The sequence below is a fragment of the Pristis pectinata genome, chromosome 9 (genome assembly GCF_009764475.1).
Source record: "Pristis pectinata isolate sPriPec2 chromosome 9, sPriPec2.1.pri, whole genome shotgun sequence".
In the NCBI taxonomy this organism is placed as follows: Eukaryota; Metazoa; Chordata; class Chondrichthyes; order Rhinopristiformes; family Pristidae; genus Pristis; species Pristis pectinata.
Genome location: NC_067413.1, coordinates 51,541,885 through 51,555,129, shown reverse-complemented (window position 1 = coordinate 51,555,129; position 13,245 = coordinate 51,541,885). Strand labels below are relative to the sequence as shown.

Sequence of the window (13,245 nt, the reverse complement as noted above, 5' to 3'; positions counted from 1 at the left end):
AGTACGAAAATGAGGTGAGTGAAGCGAATTAATTTGGAGAGCGTGTAGAGACCAAAATACAAGAAATGGATTTCATGGAATGCATTTCAGAAAGAGTTCAGTCAGTCCATTATGCCCACCATGTCTTTTTGTGTATCCCATTTTCTTCCCCTTTTGCCTTGAAAATCTTTCTGTTGCAAGTATTTATCCATATCCTCCCCTTTGAAAGGAATTAATGAATCCTTGTCAGGTTGTGAATTCGAGATCAGAACAATCTGTTGTGCAAAGTATTGTGTAAAGTTGTGCCATTTAGTTTAAGTTTCTGTCTTTTGGTGATCAGTTACACTGTCACATGAAGCTGTTTCTTCCTATCTACAACACTACCTCCAATTTTGAATACATTCCTTAATCTTCTCTGCTCTAAGGACAATTCCAGGTGCACTCTTCTGTGCATAACTGATGCTCTTCATTCTTGATATTTTTCTAAAGGTTTACTCATGCGCATAAAAGGGTTTGAGGCAAACTTCTCCTGCACCATTAGTGAACAATTAAACAAAATTATGGAACAGAATTCAAATAAAGCCAAGTTAGTAAGTAAATAATATTGCCATTAACATAAATATGGTGGAATACAGGCAGATTTCTACAATTGGCTGCAGAACTCATTTACAATAATTAATTAAAGTCAATCACTTCAAGTTATAATCACACATGAACTATTGTTTGGTGCAATGTTTTAGTTACTGCTTAACATTTCAGCCATCATCAATCAAAGCTCAATATGGAATTCACCAAACTTCTGGAAACGGATTATCTTATCTTTCTGGTTCTGTAGTTCCTTTTTGTTTTGCTTCATTTTAAAGATGGGAAACCAGAAGGAAATCTGTGGGGATTAAAAAGTAGAAAAGTGAAACTTGGAATATTTGCTTTCACTTAAATACTTATTTAATAACCAAAGGGCTTCAGAAATCTGATTGTCCAGGCATTCTCACATTATAACTTTGTAGGTTGAATGACTGAAAGGAATGAACCCCGGCTAGAGAAAATGGAGACAAAAACTTCTGGAAGAATCTTGCAGCATTTTCTGTTTTGTTTTGATTTGGGTTGATTTGGATCTGCATCTCTTTGCTCTAATTAAAATCAGAGACGCCAGGAGCCTGGTCTTAGGTGGGAAATTCCACATCACTCATTGCTATGGAATGAGCCTCAACTAAACTCATCATTGGAATGTAAACTAACTAATTTTTATTATCTGAGCCTCCAAGAAACTTAGCGAGAGAAATTCATCCATGGTTTGATTGTGCTAAGCACACAATTCGGTTACTTTAAAAATGAGGTTCCACTGAATTGAATCCAAGGACAAATTTCTAGATGAGAGCTCAATGACACTGTTTATACCATCTGAGCCATGCCATATATGAGCCCACAGAGTGTAACCTGATGAAACCAGTGACATGGGCAAGGGCAGGTGAAGGTTTGGAAAAACAGATGAAGCTCCTTCCTAAGTTAGGTGAATGCCTTAGCCTTTGAGATTAATTGTAGTTATATACAACTTGGCTACAGTCTCTCATTCTGATTAGCTTTTGCCAAGTGGAAAGAGTTAAAAGCACCTCATTTATCACTTCCCTCAAAACTGTTAATCCTCTTACCCATTTTCAGCCCTCTTAAGTTTCTCCTATTACATTTTTATTGACTGTTTTTGTTTTTTTGTGGATTTTCCACATTTTACCCAGCTGATGGTCCACAGGGAGGAAAAGGGTGTGAGAAGAGATAGTGAGTTAAAATGGAGGAAATAATGGCAACATTAGAATTGCATGAAACATGGCTTTGGCACATCGGGTAGGGCAGATATCACAGAAGTCGAACAAAAGGTTATTGTGAAGGAGAGTACATGAGTAATGAAGTTCACTCCTAGGTTAACTATCAGGCTGAGATTGTGAATGCTCTATTTCAACCCAAGACAATCGCTAGGGAGGGTGGCGAACTTTCCACAACAGCCTGCCTTGAGGACGTTATTGTGATCCATTTGCAACGTTTGACTGGCCAATTTCCCATTGTCCACTCTCAGTAAACTGTGTTCATCTAAAAATCTTGCCAGCTCTGTGCTATGTCACACCAGTACCCTATCATCATTAATTGACATAAACCCAACACTTACATTATTACTTTAATTTCCTTCACAGCCTTTGACCTCCTTGTCTCCATAATTCCTGCCAACCTTCCAACTTCCAAAAACTTTGTTCTATTTCTATCTTATTATTTTGAAATTATTTTCTCGCCATTATTGAACAGGCCTTCAGACATCAAGGTCATAAGCTCTGTATTATTCCCTTGGAAGTGTCACCTCCGCACCTCTCACCCTTTTGTTTAAAAATTTCTTAGACCATCAGTATTATCTGACCTCTCCTAATATCTCCATCTTCATTTACATAATAAAATAAAAGAACAGGACTACACCTTGTGACCTGCCTCATTATTCAATAAGATCATGGCTGATTTGATTGTTGGTCTCAGTTCCATTTTCCACATGATTCCCATAATCCTCTATTCCCTTGTCCAAACATCTTTCTTTCTCAGCTTTGAATATACTTAATAACTTTGCATCCTCAGGTCTCAAGTATTGAGAATTCCAAAGAGTTACACTTTTCGAAAAAAGAAATTGCTCCTCAAAGGGCAGGCATGTTGTCCTGCAACCATGCCTCCTTGTACTAGAATTCTCCCAGGAGGGGACCTACCTCTCACCATCTACTCTGCTAATCTCCCTCAGAACGTTTTATGTTTCACTATGATCACTGCTCATTCTTCTGAAATTGAGAGAGTATGGTCCTCATCTACTCAATATTTCCCCATAAAACAACCTCTTCTTCCAAGGATGCAATCTAATGAACTTTCCTGGCACTGCCTTTGAGGATAGTTCCTTTCCTTAGAGAGACCAAGACCATATGTGTCACTCTATCTATGCTACTTCCAAAGTCCTGTAAAGTTGTAGCAAGACTTCATTACTGTCCTCCAGTATTCCCCTTACAATAAAGACAGATATTACATTTACCTTTTTAATTACATGGTGTATCAGTGTGCTAACTTTCTATATTTTTTCTACAAGGACACACAGGTCTCTAGGTGCACCAGCATTCATTAGTCTCACACCATCAAGATAGTATTCTGTTCTTCTATTCTTCCAACTAAAGTAGATAATCTCACATTTTCAAAAATTATACTCCATTTGCCCACTCACTTGACCTATTTATAATCCCCTTATGGAATACTTCATGATCTTCTTACAAATTACTTTTTCTTCTATATTTGTATCATTAGCAAATATGGATGCCACACACTTGGTCACACCCATAAGATGTAGGATCCATTTGTCCCATCGAGTCTGCTCTGCCATTCAATCATGGCTGATTGTTTTTTCAAATGCATTCTCCCGCCTTTTCCCCATACGCCTTAACCCGCTTACCAATCAAGATTCTATCAGGCTCTGCCTTAAATACACCCAGTGACTTGGCCTCCACAGCTCTCTGTGGCAACAAATTCCACAGATTGGTCATCATCTGGCTAAAGAAATTCCTCTTCATCTCCTCACATCATTTAAGTCATCGATGTAAATTGTAAATAGCCAAGGACCCAGAGATAAGCACTAATCACTATGGCACTTTAATAGTTACTGTTTGCCAACCTGAAAATGAAGCTTTACTTCCACTCTTTGATTTCTGTTGTGGTCGATATCACAACTCTTTACCTTGTTGCATATTTTATCTTGTGGCATCTTGTCAACTGCCTTTTAGAAATCCAACTATACCATAGCAACTATTTTCTCTTTATCCACACTGAAAGCTACATCCTCAAAGATCTCTAGCATATGCATCAAATATACTGTCCCTTTCTGTCAACCACGTTGACTGCCTAACCTTCTTACAATTTTCTCAGTGTCCTGTTATTCGTTCCATAATAATAAATTACTGAATTTCTCAATCGCAGATGTTACTCTAATTTACCTCGAGTTCCTTATTTTCTCTCCCACTCTGTTCTATAACAGAACAGTTACATTTATGGTTTTCCAATTACTAAAATCTTTACAGAATCCCAGGAATTTTGAAAGATCACTTATCTCTGTAGCCGCAGGAGGAGGTCAGGTCACCAGGTCCAGGTGAATTGTCAGCTTTTAGGCCCATTAATTTACCCAATACATTTTCCCCCAGTGATAACTTCTTCCCTCCCTTTTACCTCTTATTTCTTTTTTTTTGGTGGACTTTTTGCACTTTCTACAGTGAAGCCATCTACAAAATACTTGTTAACATCTTGCCATCTTCTTAGAGATTTTTCTCCTTCAGCTTATAATCTTAGTATTCTTCCTTCTTACATACTCATAGGTCTTTCTATTCCTTGAGATGTTACTTCCATATTTTAGTTTCTTCTTTTTTTTAAATGTAGATCATTGACCAACTGTACTTTTCTGAAGTGTTTAGAAGTTCTTGGGAGGTTTTTCTGCTTCAAAGGCACTATATAAATGTCAGTTGTTGGTGTATGTTTCCAATCAGATGTGCAGGAACGGTTGCAGATCTTCTGGTTAAGGTACTCTTACAATGTGGTTTGGAAAGGAATTCGAGGATCTGGACCCAACAACAATGAAAGAAACAGCAATAGATTTCCACGTTAGCATAGTACATGACCAGGAAGGAAATCTGTACTTGAAGGTTGCTGCCATGTGGTTGCTGCCTTTTTCTTTCCTGGTTAAAGAGATTGTTGATTTAGGACACACAGGAGACTGCAGATGCTGGAATTTGGAGCAATAAATAAACTGCTGGAGGAACTCAGCAGGTCAAGCAGCATCTGTGGAGGGAAATGGACAGTTGACGTTTTGGGTTGACACTCTTCATCTGGACTATGCAGATGAAGGGTCTTGACCCAAAATGTTGACTGCCCATTTCTCTCCACAGATGCTGCCTGACACATTGATTTCCTCCAGCAGTTTGTTTTATGCTCATTGATTTGGGACTTGCTGTCAGAGTACTCTTGGGAAGGAACTACAGTGGGAACAGAAAGGAAGGACAGTTGAGTACTGATGTACTTCACAGTTAATCAGCATGAGGACACTCTGGCCACAAATACGGATGGCCATTTTGATGGAAGATACATAACCAGAATGATATCTCAGTATGTGACAGTGAAAGCAGCATTTTTCTTCACTGGACAAACAAAATGGGCAAAACATGTCAATAGCCTCTTTTACATACTTTGCAATAATTTTAATGGAAAACAGTTCTTTGGGAGAGAAGGAAATTCGGAAGAAAGTATTGTAAATATATGAAAAAAAGGTCTGAATGTAAATAACATTTATAAAATGTATGAGAGCATAATTATTTCTGATAATCTAATATTTAGCTTTATACTATAATTAGCTCCTTACCACATTAGTTGCAGGATTCAGTACCTCCTCTATATTGAATAAATTGGCCCAGCGTCTTTTCTGTAATATTTTTTCATGCAAAAATTGTATACGTTTCTCCTCAGTCTCCTTATAAAATGATGATAAAACTATAATTTTCAATGTTGTAAGTTTTGCAGAAAGTAAAGTGAGTAATAATAAGATGACTAATAGTATGAGGAGTGGGCTCCATATCGCGTCTATTGATAGCGTTGATTGAAGGATGCAGGCATCTTTAGACAAATGAACATAAGATGAGAAGGTTTCTTCGTACTCCTTCTTGGTTTTGATTATATTTAATTTTGTGTTCTCTTCCTGTTGAAAAGCAAAGAGATAACTACTTAATGCAAAAAGAGGATGGCCTAGAAACTGAAAGGTCCTGATTAAGACGTGTTGAAATGTGGCAGGCCAATACATACTGTAACTTCTTTAAAGGTGCACCATTGCATACTCCAATAGTACACAAAGCCCAAGGTATCAATGAACAAGTTTTACACAATCAAGGCCCACATGTTTTGCCATTTTGATGAAGATTATCTCACAAAGAAAATCAGTTAAGTGTTGGTCAGTGACAGTGGTGTTCAGAGTGGTGGATGTCATGGGATGAAGGGATAGGTGGGAAGGTTGGAGGTCCAGAACAGATCTAAGTCAGAAGATCAGAAGGAGGACAAAAACAGAAATGTTGGAAGAATTCAGCATGCTAAGCAACATCTGTGGAAAGAGAAATCAATCAATGTTTTATATTCAAACTGCAATAAAGGCCAACATACCATTTATCTTCCTAATTGCTTGCTTGACCTGTTTGTTAATTTCCAGTGATTCCTGTACAAGGATACTCTGGTCCCTCTGAACATCATGCTTTTCAGTTTCTCACCATTTAATCACTCTGCCTTTCAACTTTTCTAGCAAAGTAGATCACCTCACATCTTTCCACATGACTTTCCACCTCCACATTAACTTAGCATGTATCCCATGAAGCCTTTCTAGGACCCCTCACAGTCCACATAGCCAACAAGCATTGTACACTGAAAACTCAGTTCTTTCCTTCCAATCATGAACAACTGGGACCTCAGCATCGATCCCCATGGCACCCACTACACATGACAACCCAACCCAAAGATGACTCATTTATTCCAACTCTCTGTTTTCAGTTCACTAACCAAACCTCAATCTTCATCAATATATTGCACCCCACAATCGCATCTGCCCTACCTTTGTTTCATAACCTTTTGTGCAGCAACTTATTGAAAGGGTTCTGACAGTCCAAATACATCACAGCTTACAATTCCCCTTTATTTATTCTGCTAGTTACATCCTCAGAAAAGAATCCAATAGATTTGTCAAATCTGTCTTTGTTGATAAATAAATCTTAATTGACTCTGTTCAAACCTTTTACTATTTTTCAAATTATATATTTTTAATTTCCTTAATTATATATTCCAGCATTTTCTTTGTCAGTGATATCAGGCTAACTGGCCCAAATGACTTCTTCTTCCTCCTTTTTTAAATAGTGGGATTACACTAACTACCTTCTAATCTGTGGCCACTGTTTGCAAAATGATAACCTTTGCATCCATTACCTCCATAGCCACCTCTTTGGAAGCTTTGGGATGTAGGTCATCAGGTGCTGGGGATTTACTGACCTTTCAGATCCATTAATTTCCCGAATGCTTTTTTTTAGCTCATGCCATCATCTGCCCATTCACGCAAGACTAGTTGTTCTCAACTACTTTTAGGAGGCTTTCTGTGTCTTCTTAAGAACAGACACAAAATATTTGTTTAATTTTGTTGCCATTTCCTTATTCTTCAATATCACTTCTCCTGCATTGCAGTTTACGTATCTTCCTGTAATTCTTTTGAAAGTGTGCTTCTTTCCCTTTTTGTTATCTCTTATTATTCTCCAATTCTAAGTAGATTTTTTCAGCCATCAATTATATTATAGTTGCTATTGTTTTACAATCAATGTTAGCAATGCTAGAAAAGCCTTATATAGCCAAAAGTTAAACTGTAACTACCCTTCATAGTCTTGCATCTTTGGAATACCAATAGCATAAAACTGATGATTTTACATTCCACACTTGCAAGCATGCAATTTAAAAAAAGATAAAATCATTTTTGGTATGTGGGCATTGCTGGCAATTATCCACCCATAATTGCCCTTGAGAAAAATCCTTGGAGGGGAACCAGCAGGTGGTGCTGCTCTCACGCACCTGCTTCTCTTGTCCTCTCGGTGGTAGAGTTCATAGGTTTGGGAGATGCAGATGGAGAAGGCTTGGAAAGTAACTGCTATACATTTTGTAGGTGGCATGCACTGCAACAACAATGGAAGAGGGAATGAATGTTTAGAGTGGTTGACATAGTACCAATTTAGCAGGCTGCTTTGTCCTGGATTTTGTCAAGCTATCCAGTATTACTGGAGCTCTACACATCTCGGAAAGTGGTGAGTATTCTATCATGCTCCTGATTTGTAGATCATGGAAAGGTTTTGGGATGCCAGAACTGAGTCACTCATAGCAGGTTACCCAACCCTTGAACCACTCTTGTAGTCTTGTCCAGTTGAGTTTCTGCTCAATGCTGGACGTTAATGGTGGTTAAATTTGTCAATTGTTTATGCCACTAAATGTCAAGTATAGGTTGTTAGACTTACTTGTGTTAGAGATCATCATTGGCTGGTACTTGTGTGGCATGTATGTCACTTGCCACTTATTAGCCCATGCCTGAATCTTGACTTGGCTTTGTTTTATGTGGAATGGACAGTTTCATATTCTGAGGTTATAAATGGGATTGAACATTGTGTATTCTTAAGCAAATATCTCCACTTCTGACCTTATAGTGGGAGGAAGGCCATTAATGAAACAACTGAAGATAGTTGTTCCTAGGTATTTCTGCAGAAATGAACTATAGCTGAATGATTGTCCTACAACAACCACCACCATCTTGCTACAATGACCACTGGAGCATAACCTTCTCAATACCCTTTGACTTGAGCCTTACAGAACTCCTTGATGCCACGTTTTGTCAACTGCTGTTCTTGATGTCAAGCACAATTACTCATTTTGGTCTCATAGTTGTAAAATGCTGTAATACAATTCAACATGCAAAAATTAACTAAAAATTATACTATTGTTTTAAAGGATGTACTTACAGAAAATTTCACATTCATTGTAATGTTTATTGTCGGCAGGTGGTCTATGTGATGCCTTATTGAATCTGTAAGTAAATATATTCCATAATCCAGCATTATGAGTATTGTCCAAATGCACAGATTTCTCAAGATAGGAACCAAGAATCCTGCCATGCTTTTCCATTCCATTTCTGATAAACTTAGTGCTGGGATTCTTATGAAGCATTTCTTCTCTTTTTTAGTTAGTGGGAGCAAATGTGGTTTTCCCACTTCTTTCTGCTTTTCATCAAATTGCAGTAATTGATTTGTGACAAATATGTTTTCAAACTTGACGTTGGTTAAAAATCTCCTGATGTAGAACCAAGTGAATAATAGAATCAGCAGGACACCCATGACGGTCATTGCATTTTTACAAACTGTGGTAAATGTGCCAAATTTTGACATTGTATTATTAGCCAGGATCTCCATGTTCATTCTGGTTGCATTGAGTTTTATTTTTATATCATCGTCATCAACTTTGTGATAAACCTTAAACTCATCTACAATCCGTATGAAAGGGTTTCCTGATATTTTATAGTTGCTAATCCATTTGAGTACTTCAATGTATTTTGACAAAAGATCTCTGATAGATGGTAGCATTCCTACCAAGTAGCAATCTAAGTTCTCTACTAATTTCATTAAATTGTCAAAGCTATTTTGGGCACAGTGAAAGACCACAATACTTGTACCAACTGTTATCAGGGCATTGCGGCCTTGCTTGGTTCCACATGAAATAAGGAATATCAGGGTGAAGCATCTGAGATGCTTGGAAAGAAACAGAGCTCCAGGAATGACCACAGTAAAGGTTCCACACACTGCCAGAGCCACTGAGAGATTACACTGTAGTTTTTGCAAGCAAATGTAGACAATTCCACTAGATCCCATGCCTAACAGAAGACAAAGTGAGACCAGGTACAGAATGTTCTTCAAACCAGATTTTCTTTCTGATGCAAACACTTCAAAAAGGTCTCCAAAAAACTGAGCAGCGATCTTGAGAATAGCCATTTTAATGTTGAGAGATGTTCTTTCTGCAATTGGAGAAACTGAAATCAAATGAAATATTCACAGGTATCATACAAAGAGCATAGCTGAATGTGTTAATATCTTATTAAGGGGTGTAATAACATAAAGTAAAACCTGCAGAAATACAAAGACATTTCCTCCAGCTTGCATTCAGCTATCAATTAGTTAACAGAAGGATTTTTGAATTAACAGTTATAACACATAGGTCAAGGGAATGTAATTTTTTGAGTTTTTCCTTTCATAATGAGATATTATAGAAAGCACTAGCAATGGAATAAAAGTAGCAACTTCAATACGATATAACAAATGTTTAGAAATAAATAAATAATATGAAAAGCTTCAGTCTCAGGTTAATCTTTCCAGTCCCAGGACATTACTATAGAAATTCATCAGGACAGTGACTTCAGCTGCTCTGTCCATAACCATCCTCCATCATAAGGTCAGTGTGCAGAGGTTTGTTGGTGATAGAACACCATTCAATTCCATTGGCAATGCCTTAGCAAATGAAGCAGCTCACATTTAAAGGCAGCAAGACTATGCCGACCTTGAATGAAAGGGTGACAAATGGCAATAAACAAGTAAACTACGCAGAGTCAAGCAATCAGTCCAACCAGCTCCTTTTTATATTCAATGGCATTACTATAATCTTCTTTCCCTTCATCAACATTCTAGGAATCACCAAAAACTAGAAACCTAAGTGCAGTAATATGATACCCTGAAGACTTTCCATCATCTGCAAGGTCCAGGTTGGGATTTTGATGGATGAGTGCAGCTCCAGCAACACTCATGAAGGTCATCAATGGGACAAATCAGATCGCTTGCTTCGGAACTCATCCAGTGTCCAGTCCCTTCACCACTCATACACCAAAATAGATACGTACTGTCTACAAACTGCACGACTTAAAGTTGCCAAGACTTCTCTTACAGAACCTTCAAAACCCATAACTGCTACAACCCAGAAAGTCATAGACATAATGGGATTGCATAGGAAGACCATCATCAGCAGGGTCCCTTTGATTTCATACATAGGGCATGGTCATCCTGGACCCAGTCTACTACTTGAATGGGCCACGTGCAGTTCCCATTTTCTTAAACTTATTTTCACGAATGCACAGGGCTGAACAAGCTGACCCTTCCCAGTGGACTGGCATCCCAAGAGGTAGGGCAGCTCCAGGCAGTCCAGAGCTGTCGCTATCTCTGAACAACATGAGTGTCTTTACAGGTCACCAACTACCAAGGTTTTATAACTGCTTCCAACTGTCTCAGAATGCACTGGTAGTCAGATAGCACTGCATTTGACCTCTCGCTCCACTGCTGGACTCAGTACCAAATGCTGGTGGTTCCATAACATACTGAGTTGATGGGCTGGAGTCACTTTGTATCTGGAGTTTTACTGGCAAATGTAGCACATAAATGGGATTCATGACCTTCATTAAAAGATAAGTGAAGGTATGTGATTTGTTTTTCACTTTATTTGAATTAACATACATATGGATTACATATGTATACATATTTTAATCGGATTTATTTACTTTTCTTCATTCTAAATTTTTAGAACCATAGAACCATACAGCACAAAACAGGCCCTTCGGCCCACCATGTCGTGTACTTGTCCATCAACTCTTTACTAATGTCTCTGATCATTAAAGCTGACATCAAACTGAGAAGTCCATCAGGGTGATCTTGGTGAGTCCTCATTTCCACTGTCTCATTCTGGTCACTGTTCATGAACTACTCAGAACAGCAGCAAGGTCAGTAGGACTTTGGCAAGGTCAGTGGCAGCAAGAGGTTAGAGTTGTTGCAGGCAACTCGTGAGAGGCAAATGCAACATATAGGCTGGGTCCATCCAACTGAAAGACTATTCAAATAGATTTAAATAAGCCAACAAAAGTGAAAAATCATTAAAAATATAAAATCATGTTAAATACTAACAACTAAATTAAATCAGAATAAACTAAAATAAGTCAAGCATTTCCTGTACCTACCTTTATCCATAGGGTCTCCATTGCTTGTGGGAAGCCAAGTGTATCCATTTTCTCTATTAAGCACACTATTGTTCTACTACAAAGCTTGACAATGAGCCCAGCAAGAGAGTGGGCAGTCCAGTGTGCCGTTACCTGACCTTGATCTTGTCTCAGCCACTGATTTTCAATGTTCAAGCAAGACAAACCAACTCAATGGCTGACGGCTGATGGGTGACAATTCAACAACAATGTGGAGCACTATCCTGCCTTAGAAATATATCATTGTTCCTTCCTTGTCATTGATCTAAATCCTCTGGAACTCCATATCAACAGCACAGAGAGAATGTTATTACCAGAAGGACTGCAGTACCAAATTCTCATTGACAATTAGAGTTGAACAATAAATGATGGCCTTGACAGAGATACTCCAGCTTGTCACTGATTTAAGTTTATGTTATCTAAAGGTCTAGTTAGATCCCCTCTTGAGCACTGCATCCTGTTCTGTCCACTGCTCCTCCAGAAAGATATATTGGCCCCACATTTACCAGTAGCCTTGAATCCATTGTACTGGTGGCCCTTCTAGATGTAAATGGCATTATATGACTCTACCAAAACATTCCAAAACAATTTAAAAATGATAAATTCAATTAATTCAAAATGTATAAAGCACCTTCAGTTGCCATCTTCCATTGCATCATCCCTCTCCTTTGAAGTGAAAGGATTTACAAACTTCTGGATTCTCACTGGGGGAATTGCTTAGGGATAGACTCGTCTGAAATGATCCAGATGCCCATTTGGTCTTATCAGGCCATAACACCAACTATCTTAGGGGAACTAGAGGTAGGCAATAAATAGCCTTCTCAGTGCCACCCACATCTTGGGAATGAATTAAAATATTTATAAATCATACCATTTAGATAAATACCATTGGATTTTTATAAAGATATCATACTTTTGAATTACAAACAATCTGCTGGAGGAACTCAGTGAGTAGAGCAGCATTTGTGGGCAGGAAGGAACTGTCAACGTTTCAGGTCAAAACATCGATAATTCCTTTCCCGCCCACAGATGCTGCTCAATCTATTGAGTTTGTAAATCCTTTCACTTCAAAGGAGAGGGATGATGCAATGGAAGATGGCAACTGAAGGTCCTTTATACATTTTGAATTAATTGAATTTATCATTCTTAAATTGTTTTGGAATGTTTTGGTAGAGTCATATAATGCCATTTACATCTAGAAGGGCCACCAGTACAATGGATTCAAGGCTACTGGTAAATGTGGGGCCAATATATCTTTCTGGAGGAGCAGTGGACAGAACAGGATGCAGTGCTCAAGAGGGGATCTAACTAGACCTTTAGATAACATAAACTAGACCTTTAGATAACATATGCTGTTTGTTGCTCCACATTCCAGCATCTGCAGTTGCTTGTGTCTCAATATTTTTGAAATTGTTGAGACATCTTCTATCTTGGATTAAGAATTGCTTGAGGCAAACTGAACTCATGCACTTTCTGTTCAAGGGAAACAGGAAACAAAGAGACGAATGAACACCTGAATCAGATCAGCAGTTCTTATAACACTATTACAAAAGTCCTCCTTTAGTTAAGGCAGAGTAGGCTGACTAATTTGGAATAAAACCATACAGAAAAGGAAAATCAGCAAACTTAACATCCATTAACAGTTTGGT

General features: G+C 38.1%; 1 protein-coding gene across 1 annotated transcript; it reads right to left on the bottom strand.

Moving 5' to 3' along the window:
• Nucleotides 1-748: 748 nt before the first annotated feature.
• Nucleotides 749-11,588, bottom strand: LOC127574515 (dendritic cell-specific transmembrane protein). Its single transcript, XM_052023550.1, has 4 exons — nucleotides 11,579-11,588; nucleotides 8,553-9,613; nucleotides 5,390-5,722; nucleotides 749-862 (listed from the first exon to the last, which is right to left on the bottom strand). The coding sequence occupies exons 1-4, from the start codon at nucleotides 11,586-11,588 to the stop codon at nucleotides 749-751; spliced, it is 1,518 nt and encodes a 505-aa protein (XP_051879510.1).
• Nucleotides 11,589-13,245: the final 1,657 nt, after the last annotated feature.

What these genes read in the sequence shown, in the direction of transcription:
- LOC127574515 (XM_052023550.1), bottom strand. An exon ending in CAATGAATGTGAAATTTTCT is followed by an intron (nt 5,723 to 8,552) that starts GTAAGTACATCC and finishes GCTTTTCAACAG; the next exon opens with GAAGAGAACACAAAATTAAA. An exon ending in TGAATCCTGCAACTAATGTG is followed by an intron (nt 863 to 5,389) that starts GTAAGGAGCTAA and finishes TAATCCCCACAG; the next exon opens with ATTTCCTTCTGGTTTCCCAT.